General features: G+C 43.5%; 1 protein-coding gene across 1 annotated transcript; it reads left to right on the forward strand.

The window, feature by feature from the left end:
- Window positions 1–722: 722 nt before the first annotated feature.
- Window positions 723–16,558, forward strand: marchf11 (membrane-associated ring finger (C3HC4) 11; the record flags this gene model as incomplete). Its single annotated transcript, XM_079529273.1, has 5 exons — window positions 723–884; window positions 2,446–2,679; window positions 12,056–12,211; window positions 15,727–15,919; window positions 16,209–16,558. 5 exons carry the CDS (start codon window positions 723–725, stop codon window positions 16,556–16,558), a joined length of 1,095 nt encoding a protein of 364 aa, XP_079385399.1.
- Window positions 16,559–18,762: the final 2,204 nt, after the last annotated feature.

Here is an 18,762-nt window from a genome sequence, read left to right on the forward strand (position 1 = left end):
AACCTGACAACAAACCTGACACCCTATGAGCTTTCTCTCTCTAAAGATATTTATTTATTCGTTTACAATAATTTTAATAATAAATTGCCGAATATGAATCATCACTGATTGATATGGTTAAGGCAAAAGGATTACCCTATATAGTCGCGCACGTACGCGCGACACACACACGCACCGTCGTCTCGTCCATCCACCTCTCGACTCCCCCCCCCCCCCCCCCCCCCCCTCTCTCTCTGTCAAACAAACCTATATGATGACGGGATGTGACGACGAGGTACGGCCGGACTCCTGTTTGGACCATAACGTCACTCTCTCTCTCTCTCTCTCTCTCTCTCTCTCTCTCTCTCTCTCTCTCACACACACACACACACACACACCACACTGACACACGCACACCATCCACAGACAGCCTGGCACCGCACAGAACGCCTCAGAACGGGCTCCGGCGTCTAAATGCGGTTTGATTTCCACCTTTTCCAGTCGATTATTATGACGAGGCGTCTGCGAGCGGATGGGTGTCGGTATTTAGAAGGTGGAAGCCCACGCGTGGAACCTACAGGGTGCAATCATAGACTGTAAATGCAATTCACGTGCATATAAACCTTCCGTTTTGTCGTTATTTCACTGCGTGATGTGAAGCCATCGGGGTGGGGGGCGGCCGGCGGGGTGGGGGCTGCACCCACCTATGCCGTTTTTCTTAATTCACACTTTTGGTTTTATTAATGAGCGAAGAGGGAGGCGCAGAGGGGGAGGGAGAGGGAGGGGCGGCTCTGGTGGAGGGGGACGCACGGGGGGGAGTGCCGCCGTTGGGGGGCGCTAGCCACCACCCCCCCTGCACCTGTGAGGAGGATGAAGAGGAAAGACCCCCTGCCGAGAAGGACCAGGTATAGCTTATACAATTCTGTTCTATATATTAGAGGCCTATAGAACTGTCTCAATTATTAGGTACAGAGATTATTAGGTTGAGATAATCACAATTAGGCCTATTTATATTGATACAATAATCAGTGGTGCAAAGTAACTAAGTGCATTTTTTAAAATCTTAACTGGAGTAACTAACTGGAGTAACTAATTTGCAATACTTTTACTTCTACTAACTTATTATATTGTAGCCTACTTTTCCTCCTCTACTCTGGAAAACATATATCCTACCGATATATGCATTTTATTTGAAAACTTGTGAGATGGAACATTCTGCACAATGAGTAAGCTACTTTAAGTATACCCAATACCTTTGTATGTATTTATATTGTGAAATCTGTATTTCTACATTGCAGTATTGATACCTTTTACTTAAGTAAAGTATTTTAGCACTGTGAAATAATCAGCAGACATGTAGCAGTACTCAACTCAAGTACTGTACTCAGTGAAAGTTGCTAAGTGATATTTTTGGTGAAAAAACGCTTTTCTTTTCCTTTCTTTTCATACTATATTATAGTAATCATTTCTATTTGTGTGATTGTTCAGTAACAGGGGTCATGTCTCTGCAGCTCTTTTATAAACAGAACATGCATTTTGTGGTGGGTTGCACATTTTCAGCCGATGAGGAGAGAGTACCCATTTATCAGCATGTTAGCGGATAGTATACAGTGCCAATTGTGTCCACTCATTTCTTTGTGTCATGACTCCCCATTTCACCTCACAGTTGAGTGAGCAGTGAACTGCTTGTAGCCAGGTGCACTGATGTCCGGAGGCAGAGCCACAGCCTGTGATCCAAAATGTTGTCTTTTAACTGTAATTACCGAGGCAATTTCACAGAAATCTTTACAAAACAATTAAAACAAAATGAGTTGGCACAATCGCCTCTATGCACACAGCAGCCACATTGATATAAAAGTAGAAGCCGCACACTAGTCATTTCCATCAACTAGGCGTTTTCTGGATGCCTTTACACCCTATGGGTGCAACCACACGCAGTGTCAAGCAGCTTCAAGAAAATGCCAGCCCTGCAGGCGTCACTTCCGGGGCTTTAGCAGCTGGTTGCCATGTAACTCTATGCTGGTTGCTGCATTTTCACTCTAGTGAGCTGCTTCAACTTGTAGCGTGGTGAGTGGTGACTGTTGCTTCCGGTTTTCCCCTTATAACGGGAGTGGATGGGACTTGAAGCCGCTTGACGTGAATGTGGTCGCACCCATCCTGGTCAAACAGAGTCAGGGTGCTGATATTGTGCGTGTTGGTAACACTCTGCTACACCAGTGTATGGTCCAGGGACCCTCACGGTTCCTTGAGGCATACAGGCGTGTAACTGAGTCATTTGTACACTCTCTGAGTTATGGAGGTCCTTAATAATAATAATAAAAAAGGAAAAAAGAGAGAGAACCATTTCTTTCCAATATGGCTGCTGTGCATAGAGACTTTAACAAGTGCCATCAACATTTTGCTGCTTGTGCTTTACTGTAGTCTATATAAGATAGTGACACATTGATCCTTGCTCCTTGCTTCTAGGAGGAGGAGAGCAGAGGAGGTGATGGATTCCCATTTAACGAGCGCCATGGCGGCAGGGAGGACTGCTCTAATGAAGAGGGAGCGACAGCACTGCCTGGTAGTGAAAGCGGGGCAATGGCGGCCCCCAGTGGTGTCAGTGTGAAGGCGCAGCAGCAGGCCATGCATTCGAACTGCAGCAGTGACGGTTGCATCCCGACGCCCAGCTGCAGAATCTGCTTCCAAGGAGCTGAACAGGTAGGCCCAAACAAAAATTTTTATGATCTTCTTAATGTCATTTTCTATCGATGTATTCTTCCATTAATAAGATAATCAAGACAAGCTTTTATAGTAGCATACTGTATAAATGTCAAGGACCCCACATTAATATATATTTGGCCGTGGACTTCCTTCTAAAATGTTGTGGCCGATGTGTATCAGTATAGGGTTAAACCGTTTTGATGTTATTTTAACAAATTTAGCTGGGGACTATGGAACCCTCTCTATGACCGCACTTTGAAAACCCACTGTGCTAGGGCTGCCTGCAACTATTGATTATCTTCTTAATTCTTTGTCTGCCACATGGTGGCAGAAAAGGGTAGATAAGCCTTGCCAAGGCATTCTCGCCATATATGGGTAGTTTCATTTCCGGTTTCCCGGCTCAGAGACGGCTTGTAAGGAACGACTTATGTTAGCATTAGCTCACAATGTTTATCTTTTCCAGAAACGTTAACATGTCCTTTGCGATGCAATAAAATATCACACATCAGATCCGAACCTCGGATGGATCATCATCACCGTGGACAGCGCCACATTTTTCAGAGATAACAGCCAAAAAAGATCCTACTTTTAACTTCTTAAACCCCAGGAGGGTCCAGGGGGAAAAAACCTCGGCGTTGGAACCAGAGACCAATTGGGTCTCCATTTACCCGCTGAGAGCTGTTCATGAGGTGGAGAGCCGCTGCCCCCGCCGGCGGGGGCAATGGGGCTTAATGGGACCCTATGGGGTTCCCATGCATCCTCATTGCCTAGCAACCGGGCCAGTATTAAAAGTTGTTTTTCGGCGGAAACAATTCACATTTGATATAAAGCTTTATGTACGAGATATCTCGTAGTTGGCAAACAACGGGTGTAGAGGGGAAGTACGAGATATCTCATACTTGGCACACAATTAATAGCAATATAGACCTCCCGCATCTGAAAATATGTTTTCGTCAGGGAACCCCAGAGGAGAGGAGTTGTGTTAACAAAAAGATAAGTGCCATGGACAGTGACACAATATACTCCAGTGCCATGGACAGTGACACAATATACTCCAGTTCCATGGACAGTGACACAATATACTCCAGTACCATGGACAGTGTCAGTGTGAACTACAATTCAGTACCATGGACAGTGTCAGTGTGAACTACAATTCAGTACCATGGACAGTGCCATACGGTAGACTTCAGTAACCATGGACAGTGCCATACTGTAGACTTCAGTAACCATGGACAGTGCCATACTGTAGACTTCAGTAACCATGGACCGTGCCATACTGTAGTCTTCAGTACCATGGACAGTGTCAGTGTGAACTACAATTCAGTACCATGGACAGTGCCATACGGTAGACTTCAGTAACCATGGACAGTGCCATACTGTAGACTTCAGTAACCATGGACAGTGCCATACTGTAGACTTCAGTAACCATGGACCGTGCCATACTGTAGACTTCAGTACCATGGACAGTGCCATAGTGTAGACTCCAGTAACCATGGACAGTGCCATACCTGTTCTCTGGTGTAGGAAATGGGCGTACTGAGTACCACAGACGAAAAACAGTCTAAGTCCAAATTTCAGACTGACCCCTCCACGAAAAGGCCTCGTTGTCCTGACCCCTTATCTATCATTTATACATTATGGATCAATAGTGTGGACTTGGACTGTTATTCGTCTGTGGCACCGTAATCCGCCGGCAGGCAATTTTCTTTTGCCAACGGCTGATTCGGTCTGGCTTATTAGCCAGGCTAGGACAGTGCCATACTGTAGACATCAGTACCATGGACAGTGCCATACTGTAGACTTCAGTACCATGGACAGTGCCATACTGTAAACTTCAGTCTAAAGCTGTTTCACGTTGTGAGCTTGGAGATCTGCTAATTTTGCTACTTTAGAAATTGTTTAAAGTGAAGTAGAAAGTCTGTCTGTGGGTTTCATACATATTGAACCAAAGCGAAGCCTTAACAAGGGTAAATATTAGTAAATATTAGTAAAGAGTAGATGACTAAATATTAACTACACTGGATTATTTTTTCCATTTCCCTGAAAAGTAACGGTTTTGGACATACAAGGTTTCCAGCTAACAGCTGTGATGCCAAACAAGTCGGTGTTAGAATGGTTTCCCATTTAGACGGATCTGAGTTAATCTAACATTTGGAGCCGGTGAAAGTTCGCCCCATGAATTCAGAATTAATCTTCCACCGCTATAAACCACCTGTGTTACAATTTCATCACCTCACTGCTGGGCAGCAGCCAGCAGGAAGACAGCAGCCAAATTAAACCTGACTACCACCTGTTATGCTAGCAAATGTTTCCCTATTGGAAAACAGGATCTTGCAGTACTTCCTGTTATGACAAAGGCAAATACATATTTTTTCTAATGTAGGGCTACCATATAGTCTCTGTCGGGTGGAAACCTCATATGTCCAAAACTGCTACTTTTCAGGATTAAAATTCTAAAATACTGGCCCGGACGGTTAGCTCAACTGTCTGGGCACCTAGGCTGCCAAGCCAGCCGGACGGCGTGCTGCGGCTTCGCCTCCTGAGCCTGACGGCCTTTGCCGCGTGTCACTCCCCATCTCTCTCCCCCTTTCCTGTCTGACTACTGTTCCCTATCAATAAAGGCATAAAAAGCCCCCCGTACAAAAACGTACAAAAAATAAAGAAAACATCTAAAATAGCAAAAGTAGCAGTTTTTTAGTAGTGACACTTTTGTATGATCAAGTAGGGCATTGATTTACGGAAAAAACAGTTAAAATACGGAGATAAGAGGTTGATGCCACTACTTCCGTACTTGCACTCAAGTAGACTTTTTAGCATGTCTACATTTTGGCATTGATACTTTTACTTAAGTAAACAAATCAGAGTACTTCTTCCACTGCTGCCTGCAAGCTGCCATAGATGGACGGATGTGGACTCATCATAAGTACTGAAATATGACACCACAGCATGACAAGGCACTTCTTCACTGAGAGACCATTCATACTGACACACAGTGGTGGACAGTAGCAAAGTACATTTACTACTGTACTTTTTTACTGTAAGTAAAAAGTCACACCCGGGTGACTGTGAATTGAGGGGCATCTAAATATGAAGCGTATATGTGATTATGTGCCACTCCTCTCCTCCTCCTGCTTCTCTATGTCATTGGTATCCTTCAGATTTTTCCACCACTTCTTCACTACCGTGACGCAGACAACGCAATTGCGTTGGGGGCCCCAGAGTCATGTGGGGTCCACAGCCACCCACCTGTGCCTTCGGTAAAGTAAAATTATAAATACACAAAGAGATGCAATGACAGTTGAGTTGACCATAGTTTGGCGGAGCCCGTTTGGTGGCTGCTGCTAGCAGCACACACGTTTTCGGTTCCAGAGATAAATATTGGGAAAATGGCAGATCTACAAGTCAGCTTGCAGTTTGGCTTATTCTCACAAAACCATGTGGTCTTTTTCTTTTTTTTCCTTTGAGATATTTATAAAGTCTTGACCTGGAACGCATCCATGTCACGTTAGCGTTTAACCACATTAACCATTAACCCATTTTGGGGCGGGAACCCCTTTTGGTGTTTTAAACATTGTTATAATTTAGCTATTGAAAAATAGCAGATCTACAAGCTCATAGCGCGCCACCGAGTGGCGCGCTATGAACTTGTAGGTCTGCTATTTTTGAAAAATCGTTAAAATGTGCCTCAAATCTTTCCGAAAATTGTCATGATTTAGAAAACTTTTTTTTTTAAATTTCGACGTCAGGCCTGAATGGGTTAAAAGTCCATTGTCATTTGAGACCCCCCCCCCCCCCTGAGTTATGTAACTCAGTTCCTTTCCAACCCACTGCGTCCATTCATAGATAGTGACGCACGTGCAGAGCCACTCGTGGAGGAGTGAATGGATAAGTGGACATCCTGTCTGCTGGAACCTATTAGCAGGGATAATGTAATAGCTGCGTGCCTTCCGGGGCCAGACACAACGATGTTGGGCTGATGGGGGGGGGGGGGGGTAGACAGCGCAGTGATGACACTATGGTTTATTAACCTATTAAAGGAGTAGTTCACGCAAAATAATGACTTATTTTCTATCAGTTGCACACCCCATGAATCCTTGAATTCATGGAGATTTGTTTTGTTTTTGTCGCATTCTTGAGCCGATGAGTTGATGACCGGATTATCGGTCAGTAGGAGACTCAATTGTGTCTCTTACCGGAGACTCTGCCGGTCATCAAATTATTGGCTTATAGTCCGGCAGCCGGGGGCGTGGAGTGGGAAATTTGGTATAAGCCTAGTTCTTTTTATTGGCCTAAAACATTGTCTATATACATACATTCATGAATCCACCTGCTGACAGGCTGTCAACATTGAGCAATCTCTTTTAAGGTTATATCTATGTGACCATACCATTAACATCCTATATAAGGCAACATTTTCCAAATTTCATTATGCTTTAAGTAGCATGTGACGTGTCTGAATCCATTGCAAGCATTATAGTTTTGCACGAAAAACACTGTGAGAGTGTGAGTTCATCACATTTGAGAAAGTGGCCATGGCCGAATTTAGCCCAAGGACAGTTTTTCGTGCAAAACTAACGCTGGAATGCATTCAGAATCATGAACATTTGTTCAAATCATGAACATTTGTTCAAATCATTGAATATTATTATATTCTTTGCATCTGGGGGTCCCTGGGACGACAGGTTTTGAGATTGGACGGCCAAATACATGTAATGTTCGGGGTCCTTGACATGAAAAAGTTTGAGCACCAGACTCTACTATGCAACCAGTGGTGCAAAGTAACAAAGTACATTTTTTTTCCAATAATATTTTTATTTACTTTTTTTGTATAACATACATTACATACAATTCACACACACACACACACACACACACACACACACACACACACACACACACACACACACACACACACACACACACACACACACACACACACACACACACACACACACACACACACACACACACAGATCTTGCACTTGTATAAACAAAACAAAAATAAGTATCTACTATCTAAATAAGATAAACTAAAATAAGACATTTGTGTAGTTCTTTAGTTTTCAGTTCTGTTTCTTCTGTTTCCTCTTAGATAATAGTCTGTATAGTATTCATGTATGTCTCCCAAAACTGGACAAAATCATTCTGTCTGCCCTTAACTATATACGTAAGTCTTTCCAGTCCAATACAATTCATAATTTCCTTTTGCCACATCCTCAGTGTTGGAGCGTCTGTGTTTTTCCAGCATAGCGCAACAGCTCTCCTTGCTTGAAGAAATCCAAAATCCAAGATTTGTGTCTGGTTCGCTGTCTGTAGAAAGCTCTTTGGATATAAGTATACAGAGCTTTGCGTTTAGCAGAACTGTAGTTCTAGATATTTCTGACAGACACGTTATAACGTTATAACTCATTTTAATTTTAGGACACTCCCACGTACAGTGAAATAGAGTACCTTTCTCTGTTAAACATTTAGTACAAACATCTGGACTACTAGCAGACATACAGTATGATGGACAAATATGAACAAAGTACATTTACTCGAGTACCTTACTTGAGCATACTTTTCAGGAGTTATCTGGCCTAGCTACAGATGTGGTTGTCGGTTCAAATCCCTCATCTTTAAGTGGGTTTCGAATTCGATGTGTACCTCATCAACTGCCACTGGGGTGTGCTTGAGCATGGCCCTCTAATTTGATTGATTCATGTTTTTTATTAGCAAAACATGAACATAATTGTACACGTCGATCAAAAGAATAAAACTAGAATACAAATAGCTCAACATTCCATTTCAGTGCCTTGCTCAAGGATACTTCAACACTAAGCCAGTAGACAGGTGCAATTATGGTTTGACCCTAAAAAAATTGCAACAGAAGGTTTCTCAACTGTTTTGTGTAGTATTAGGTGTCCTTAATAACATACTAAAAGTTTACCAAAGTTTGACCATGCGAAAGGTGTTATTTTAACATAATATGCATAATATGCCCATAACATCCTATATAAGGCAAAAAAGTCCAAATTTCATCATTCTTTAAGTAACATGTGACATATGAAACTAGGGTGTTTGCATGATTCTGAATCCATTCCAAGCATTAGTTTTGCACAAAAAACACTCCTTGGGCTAAATTAGGCCATATCCAGTTGACCAAAATGTGCTCAGAAATATATCTGCCTTTATTTCCATGTGCCGTTTTCCTCCCAAGGAGTGTTTTTTGTGCAAAACTAATGCTTGGAATGGATTCAGAATCATGCAAACACCCTAGTTTCATATGTCACATGTTACTTAAAGAATGATGAAATGTGGACTTTTTTGCCTTATATAGGATGTTATGGGCATATTATGCATATTATGCTAAAATAACACCTTTCGCATGGTCAAACTTTGGTAAACTTTTAGTATGTTATTAAGGACACCTAATACTACACAAAACAGTTGAGAAACCTTCTGTTGCAATTTTTTTAGGGTAAGGTGCCTTTTTTTCATATATGCCCTCACCTACAGGAGGGGAATCAAACTGGGAACCTTCTTTGTGGAAAGCGTCGGCTCTACCTCCTGAGCCACTTCTACCCCAGAATGAAAGGTCTCAATGGGTCTCAATTTAACCCATTATGACCTGAGGCCCATTCTACAAATGTCTTCTAAATCCTGACACTGTTCAGATAAAACTATGTTGCTATGTCTGGGGTTCTCAATGTTTTTCAAGGACGTATTTGGCCGCAGACCCCCAATACAAAATATGTTTGTTAGTTGTTCCTCAAGATTTGAGGAACAACTAACAAACAAAACAAAATAAACTTTGAAAGAATATATAATATTCACTGACTCGCTATGAACTTGTATATCTCCTATTTTTGAATAGCATATAACTGTGTGTGTGTGCATGTGCGTGTGTGTGCGTGGTGGTATATGTATGTAAGGGATAATGTCTGCCTAGGTGGTCATTGTCGGGAGATAATTCGCCGACATAACCACCTCCCCTTCGCGTCGGTGCTTAATCACCCTGCTCCGAGCCTTTGATTAGCCATCGGTCTGTTATAGAGCGGACCGCTCATTATCAAGAAATAACAGACCACTGAATTCAGCGATTGACCAATCAGAATCAAGCATTCAACCAAGCCGTGTAATAAAGTTGTATGGTTGTCAGAATATATATAGCTCAAATCTAAAATGACAAAGATGCTTTCCAGGTCTTAATGGGTGCATTCTTTTTTTTATTATTGTTTTTTTGCACATGGCTTTGGGGTTTTTCAGGGAATGAATGAAAGTTGTCCTTGATGTGGGCTTTTATCAATCACTGTGAAGCCTATCGACCGGCTCTAATTCATCTTAAGCTGCAGCAGCGCTCAACCCACAAGGTTAGAACGACACAATGACAAAACGACCTGCCCACCAACTGACCTTAATACACTATTAATATGCCACTCACCCACCAAAGTACACGTCCGTACAGCTCTAATGGCCTGTGGTATACTCACGTTTATTTTGTATTTTTAACTTATCCACTCAAACCCCTGCAGCATTCATATTGCGTGGAAAGCTTTTCTGCTTTTGTTTTTCTTGCAGAAAATAGCAGATCGACAAGCTCCCATTGTGCGAGCTTTCCCCACAATATATCTACTTAAAGTAACAAGAGTAAAAGTACTAATTTTCCCCCAAAGGTTTTAAAATGTGTCAAAATTGTTGTTGGTTGATGTATGTTTTGTTTTGTAATAACAATCTAAATCTGTAAAGTAATTAGTAACAATGTCTTTTTTTTAAATAATTGTAGACAGTGTAGTAAAAAGTCCAATATCTGCCTCTTGAGATGTAGTGGGATTGAAGTATCGTATTAACTATATAATAATGGAAAGTACACCTCAAAATTGTACTCAAGTACAGGAGTACTTGAGTAATGTGCTTAGATACTTTCCACTACTGCTAATGACTGCCCAGAGGAATGCCTGTCTAAAAATAAGATACAGCTTATAACAAATGGCATGGCTGCGTGATTGATTGCTGTGGTGTGTGTGTGTGTGTGTGTGTGTGTGTGTGTGTGTGTGTGTGTGTGTGTGTGTGTGTGTGTGTGTGTGTGTGTGTGTGTGTGTGTGTGTGTGTGTGTGTGTGTGTGTGCGCATGCGTGTGTGCGCATGCGTGTGTGTGTGTGTGTGTGCGTGTGTGTGCACGTGCGTGCGTGCGTGTGCATGTGATTGATCACATACGTTCCAATACAGCATCTCGCAATTAATATCCTTAAGTGTTCCTGCTTGGAGAAATGGCTATTGACAAATGTGTACTGGGTAATAATGTCCCCCCTGGTGTGTGTGTGTGTGTGTGTGTGTGTGTGTGTGTGTGTGTGTGTGTGTGTGTGTGTGTGTGTGTGTGTGTGTGTGTGTGTGTGTGTGTGTGTGTGTGTGTGTGTGTGTGTGTGTGTGTGTGTGTGACTTTTGTTTTCAATTTCCGTTTATTTCCGATTAATTCTCAACTGGGATTTGCTAGTTTAGTTTAGTCTTCAGTTAAAAAAATCATAACCTTTGAATACTTGTAATGCCTGTACTGTTAATAAGCATGATGCAAGTAACTCCATGTTCATTTACTCTCGACTAGTGAGGCCCTAAAAGACCAGTGGTTCTCAAACGTTTTAGCTCGAGACCCAAAAGAGAAATTTGATGTCTCCCCGGGACCCAAACTCTGGACTTTTATACTCTATAAGGGCCCTATTACATGAAGAAGATAATATCCTTATAATATCCTTGATGCATGGTCAATCCACTGAGGATGTCACTGTGTGTGATTAATGCCATGTGTGCCGTGCAGAGTCTCATCATTAGTATCGTTGATTTATGATGATTGAGTAAAGGCATGCTGGGATGGGGTCAAGATGAGACGTGTTTGATTTATGACCCAGTAGAGAACCCGGGAGAGACCCCTGGTGGCCGATCCCAGTACTGGGGTGGCCCATTACATGATTTTGTTTCACTTAGGTAAAAGTATCAATACCGAACTGTAGTAATCCTCAATTACAAGTTACAATTAAAAGTCTGAGGTTTGAAATTTACTTTTAAAGTGATATATATATATATATATATATATATATATATATATATATATGCCAGCCAGCTTATTTGAACACTGATCATGGATTCCTCGTAGGGTCTTGAAAATCTCAGAAATAACTGGATCTCAGAACAAATCGGGTCCATAACCATAAGAAAAGAAACGTCTCGGAATCAGACCATATTGTCACGGGCCCACTCGGTGCCGTCATTTGAAAGAAATCTCGGAACAGGTCGATATCGGATCAAATTTCACAGGTCCATTTCGGCTTCGGGTCTATTCTTTAGACCTGTGAAGAGCTCTAATTTGAACCAATGTTGTGCTTATTGTATTTCTCCTGCAGGGGGAGCTGTTGAACCCGTGTCGATGCGATGGCTCAGTGCGCTACACCCATCAGACGTGTCTGTTGAAGTGGATCAGTGAACGAGGATGTTGGACCTGCGAGCTGTGCTGCTATCGCTTTCATGTTCTACCCATTAACATGAAAACACCCTGGCAGGTGAGGAGATAACTGAACTGTGCTGCTATTGCTTCCATGTTCTATCCTTTAGACCCGTTATTGACCTTATACCAACCTTGACATAATTACCCAGACTCTTCTTCAACAAAGATGGCGAAAGCAAATATTCTTTGTTCTGTACTACTTTTTGTAAGGTACAGAAAACTGAAGTCCTTAACCCAGAAACCTAACCTCACAGAATAATAACCTCCAAACCACACCAACCTGGGCGAAAGCTCTGCGAAAAAGGCAGTCCCCTTCATGATCACGCCCTGCAGTGCTCACCCAGCAGGCAATCAAGCCTAAATTATTCCCCCGAGAGTGGCAGAGAATATCAGACCTATACAAGCGAACCAGTGCTCATCAAAACAACAAGTTTGGGAATCTGTTGGGATGTGATTGCAATTAATCGGCACGTGCGTGTGGAATCTCAATGTTTGTTAATAAATATGGACTATAGTCTATATCAATAACCACTTAGAGCCTAATTACTTATTTTACCGGAGTCCCGTAGGGGTCTGTAAGAGGCCCACTCCATTTTCCCCGCCCGGTTCAGAATGATATCAATTTGTATACATCATCTCCCTTTCCAAGGAAAGGTTTGGTCGTCAGAAGGAGTATGGACTGCGCTTTAAGCGGTTAACGACATGTTGACATTCTGTCGACATCTCCCAGATGGCAGTCAGTTTGAGTGACACTATTTTGAATTCTACATTATGACATCACAATGTCGTCATCACCACCATGTCCTTTCTGCTATTTTCTGCAAAGGCTTTCCTCATAATATGGATGCTTCTTAAAAAGAATTGTCAGATAAACAACATTTATTTTAACTCCTTCTAACAACTATTAAGTTGTCTGCAAGGGGGATTTCAAGAACCTTTCTGGGCAGGGTTTACAGTGACGATCAATTTGCCACATTCGGGAAAACAGCAGTTCATCGGCTTTGTTGATTGGCCATTGGCCAACCCAACTCATATAGGCTTTGTGGATTGGTCAAACTTTGCGTGACATTTGTGCCAGTGAACCAATAAGTAGATGGGATATCATAGGTTTACGCAGCGGTCTAACCCCGGGAAGGTCTGGAAGACATCCAACTTTATCACAGAGGAGAGAAATGTACAGCTGGACCGTGCATCTGAAAGGAGAGCCGAAGGGATACCGCCATGCAGCTGTCGCATTGGGACACAAGGTGTATTCCTTTGGTTACAGCAACACCAATCAGATGGGCGTCTACGTCTTCAACACAGTGTCTTTACGCTGGAGGAAGTTGCCCCCGGTGACGACGGAAAGAGGGGCCCGCCCCCCTGAGGTTCCCTCCAGACGCAACGGCCACACCGCTGTGCTGGTAGAAGACATCGCTTTCATCTGGGGGGGACGGCCTTACTGTAATGCTCTTTATGCGTTTGATGTCGACTCCCACAGATGGTTCGAGCCCAGGGATTCTGGAACTGTTCCGGAGCCAAGATGCCATCACTCTGCCTGTGTCTTGGCAAAGGTCATGTATATCTACGGAGGAATCCCTCATCTGTGCAGACACAACAATGACATCTACAAGTTAGACACCACCACAATGGTCTGGTCTTTGATTAACACTAGATGCACTCCATCACTTGCCACGGGTCACTCTTCCACCATCATCGGGACAAAGATGTTTGTATTTGGGGGTTGGGGTTACAAGTGGAACTACTGCAACACCATCAGAGTGTTTGACACAGAGACCAACTGCTTGGTAAGCATGCCTTCTGCACAGCTTCCAGAACAACGCAGGGCTCATTCAGCCTTTGCCTACAACGGAGAGCTGTACATATTTGGTGGCTGCAACTCTAACCAGACATTCAATGATGTGTGGAAATTCAATCCAGAGACCTTTTCCTGGAAGAAGATTGAGATCAAGGGGAAAGGCCCGTCTCAGATGTCCTGGATGTGCTGTTGCATGGTGGGAAATTGTGTCATCCTCTATGGTGGGCATAACACACCCGATGACCTGTACATCTTAGACTTAAGTCCTAGTCTGAAGATGTTATCCAAGATATCGGTTATTCAGTACGGCCTGGAGCAGACGGAACTCCCAACAACAACAAGGTGGGAGCTGGCAGCCATGTCACACAACAGCAACAGAAGAAAACGTCAGAGAACAACTGAGATCGACTGTTACAGAAAATGGAACAGAAGAAATAGGGACACGTGACAACAAAGGTGTAGACCAGTGGTTCTCAGGCCAAGGTCATGGCTGAAAAATGAAAGTGGCAAAAAAATCCAGTAGTGACACCAGCACAAGTAAGAGATATGACCATGATGAACAACTTTGCGAAGATTGTATTTTTTTGTTCGCTGATAGTGCGACCGGGGAGCAAATATTTGCAATATGGATTCATTGATGACTGATAATGGTCTGGACTGTCATTGATGTGTTAGGATCTGTACCAAGAGTTTCAGTGCAATGACTGGATTAAAAACTATGGGACTGCAAGGGAACAGTTTGTTTCCTCACAAAGATGTTTGTATTTGGGGGCTTGGGGAGCCATGTGTACCACTTTCACAGCATCAGAACGTTTGTCACAGAGATCAAGTGCAGGTTCAACACACAGCTTCTTCCAAAAGGACGACTTGTTGGGAGTTAGACTGTGTTGGTCATCCAGTATTTGCCTGTATACAATGGAGAGCTGTACATTTTTGGCGGCTGCAACTTTAACCAGACCTATGACGATATGAATAAATTCAAAGCACAGGAGACGACACAACCTTATGACCTGTACATCTTAGACTTAAGTCCTAGTCTGAAGACACTATGCAAGCCAGCAGTTATCCTAGAACAGTCAGGAAACACTTATAACACTCAACAACAGAACCCCCAGAGTACGGCAGTTACAGACAATGGAACGGAAGAAAGAACATAAGAGCAACATTTTTTGTGTTGCAGGAATGTTTTTGTTTTCTGTTTAGTTTAGTTTTTTCCTACCTTTCCTCCTAATCTGATGATATAGTGGAGGTTGTAAAGTCCACATCTCTTTGTTGTCATAATGTGGGGGAAGTACAGTAGCTCTGAGAGAACTAGTGCAACCTCAACTGTTTACAATGGTGGGAAGTAACATTTTGAGGTACTTTTACCTTTCTTTTCTTCTCTTTTTTAAAATATGTCATACTTAATACTGTCATACTAGTTACTTTGGAGATTAAGGGAAACGAATGTTTAATGTTTAATGTTTGTTTAGGGCACTAAATGACGACGTAACGACGCCATGTGGCCGATATAAACAGAGTGGGCGCCCCTCAGTTCACACAAGTGTTTTTGTGTGTTCATTTTCAAAGCCCTTACTGGTCAAAGCCCTTACCCTGTGTGTTGTTCCAACATGGCAGGCCATCAACAAAGCTCATTGTGTGTGTGTGTGTGTGTGTGTGTGTGTGTGTGTTTGTGTGTGTGTGTGTGTGTGTGTGTGTGTGTGTGTGTGTGTGTGTGTGTGTGTGTGTGTGTGTGTGTGTGTGTGTGTGTGTGTGTGTTGTGCTCTTAACAGTGGCAGGCCATCAACATGTCGCTGGTGGAGAAGGTCCAGATCGTGGCGGTGGTGCTGGGCTCGGTGTTCCTGGTGTCCAGCATCTCCTGGCTGCTGTGGTCGGCTCTCTCTCCGCAGGCCGTGTGGCAGCGGCGAGACGTCCTCTTCCAGATCTGCTACGCCATGTACGGCTTCATGGACCTGGTCTGCGTGGGTCCGTAAACACTCTTGTTTTATTCATTATACCTTATAGGTTTATAGTTTAGGTATTCTTAGCATGCCCCCATCCAGAAAAGAAAGAGAAAAAGGGAAAAAACATGGGACAAGACAAAGAAGACTAGGACAACAATAACTCAGTCACACTGTCAGTCAGTCACAACAGGAGGGAGTAGAAACTAAACACGTCTAATATAAATATATATAATTATATATATATCTCATCCTCACATAAGATGTTTACTCCATAAATATATAAACAGACTGTCTTTTCCTGGTTGTAATAGGCCTGATCGTCCACGAGGGGGCAGCGGTGCACAACGTGTTCATGCGCTGGCGGGCTGTCAACCTCCACTGGGACGTCCAGGGCTACGACAAGGCCGTCGACATGGAGGAGATGGGCGCAGACGAGCGACAACGGACCCTCGTGCCCCCCCGGACGCTGTGGCTGCCCCTGGTCACCCTGGGGCCCGATGGCGGGCCCTTGCGGCCCCCCACACAGCTCAACGGTGGCCCCCACGTACCCTGGACATCGTGGCTCTGCTGTTTCCCCTGTCCCTCCCTGGTCCCCGCCAGGGACGGCCTGGTCCCGCACAGCGATTCGGGGGAAGTGGTGATCCGCGTCACCTCCGTGTGACAGACGCTGTTGCTGGGCAGATTCTCAATTGTCTTTCAAGCCCTACCCTCCCCACTCTATCCAGAAGGGTGGGCACACAAACACACTACTAACGGCTGTAGGGGCCATTGAAAAACAGGGCCCTGTAGGACAGCCAGAGGCCTTGTAGTTTGAGGGGCCACATGTTTGAACGTTAACCCAGTGGTTCTTAACCCGTGGGTCGGGACCCCCAGGGGGTTCCCCACATGATTTATTATTTGATGGGGGGTCCCAGGTGACAGTGAAGTGACAATTTCACCTTTAAGACCATTTTAATACCTCAGAAAGAAAGAAAAGAGAAAGTCCATTACCGCATGAAAAGTAACTGTAGGCCTACTATAAGAACTGGTCAAACATTGGCCACGTTTTCAAGTTATATAAGAAAGAAACACAATATGTATCTGTGGAACCGAAAATGTAATGCCTCAACTTCGACATTCCAAGTGCTACTCATGATGGGCGGTCCCCAGTTCAATCACGGCTTGAAAAGGTTGAGAACCACTGTGTTAACCGGGGCCCCATTGGCCCACACCATAATGCTGCTCTGGGATTAGTTGTCACCAGGCAGTTCTGATGCAGAAGCCTGTGCCTGGTTACAGCTGATTGGTTACTGGGGATAAGTGATAATATTTCACTAACACATTACTTGGTAACTAGTTGCTGCCCAAACACTGCACAGTCTTGAAAGAAGAAGCATGCAGAAGAAGCAAAGCGTAACGGATGGAAACCATGAACACTTCTCCCTGTCAACGAGGCTCTGCTTCTACTACAGGTGCAATGCAATGTGCGATGATGTGAGAAAATCACACCCGTGTGAAGTGAGCGGCGATCTTATCATCATACATCATCTCACTCCAGCCAATCAGAATTTGCGTCCTCACCTTCGTCTTCAATGTTTGTGTTACGCAATGTTTGTGTTTACACAAACACTCAAAATTGTCCATTCATTGTCAATGGGATTTTATGTTTGTGTAGGACAAAGTTTGTGCACAGCATACACCAAAAGCTGGACACAGGAGGGGCTATCACCCCTCAAAAAGACAGAGCACTCTTCCACCTCCCTGTTTACTTTCTATAGGCACAGCAGCAGCATAAATTGTGCCTCTTCCTTCCTTACTTCCTTCACAGGGCTTACAAATTATACTAACTTAATAAGGCTCTGTTCCATTTAGTGTAGCACAGTGGTTCTCAAACTTCTTTTTAAATATATTTCAACAACCCCCAACTCTGAGAGTGTACAAATGGAACCAAATGGACCCGTCCATTTGTACACTCTCAGAGTTAGGTCTCTTTGGAACCCCATCAAGGAACCATGAGGGAACCTGGACCAGTTTCCAGTGAGCCAACGTGCACAGGAATGGAACAGAGCCTTAATCATTGGTAACACTAAGTAAGGAAGAGGCTCCATTTTTTCTTTCCAATATGGCCGCCGTGCATAGAGCCCATTGAGATGATCAGAAATGAGTCAAAGGTAAGTGGCCGTTTGTATGAAACAACATCCTTAAGTCGCTGTCCTCTACTCCTCCTAGCTGTCTAACCAGGACTGAAAACCACAACCAGTTAGATTTTTTACTCCATTTGGCACAGATGTGTCTCTTCCCTTCATGTAACCACATAAACCATAGCATCTCTATATTCTGGGGAGAACATTGGGTGGAAAGCTCACATCATCTTGCAACAAGTTATGAAGGGGGGAGGGGGCTTAGGAGGAGCGGACCTAGAAGCCCATGGGGTTTAAGTGGTTATAGGATTCATCCTGTTCAGATAACCAAGCCTGTATCAAATGTGCCACAAAAAGTTTTAGTCTGTTATTTAGTGCCAGTGTAAACCTCTGCTGTGGTGTAGAAGGTGGGGTCTCTGTGGTGTATAGGGCAGTGATTCTAAGTTGGGGGTCCCCGCAAAAAAGTAAAATAAATAAATACCATTACTATACATCAAAAGTAATCAACACACTATAGGCTACTATAAAAATGGGTCGAACATTGGCCAAATTGTCAAATGATATAAGAAAGAGGCAGAAAAATAAAATAGCCGATCTCCAAGCTATAGCTGATCGCTCGTTCGGGGGGGGGGGGGGAGTTCAAATATAATTATTTTGGGGCATCCCCAGTTCAAATATGATTATTTTGGTTGGGTTCCCCATTTCAAATATGATTATTTTGGGCAGTTGTGGTCTGCAAAGATTG

This window comes from Electrona antarctica (genome assembly GCF_951216825.1).
Source record: "Electrona antarctica genome assembly, chromosome: 19".
Classification (NCBI taxonomy): Eukaryota; Metazoa; Chordata; class Actinopteri; order Myctophiformes; family Myctophidae; genus Electrona; species Electrona antarctica.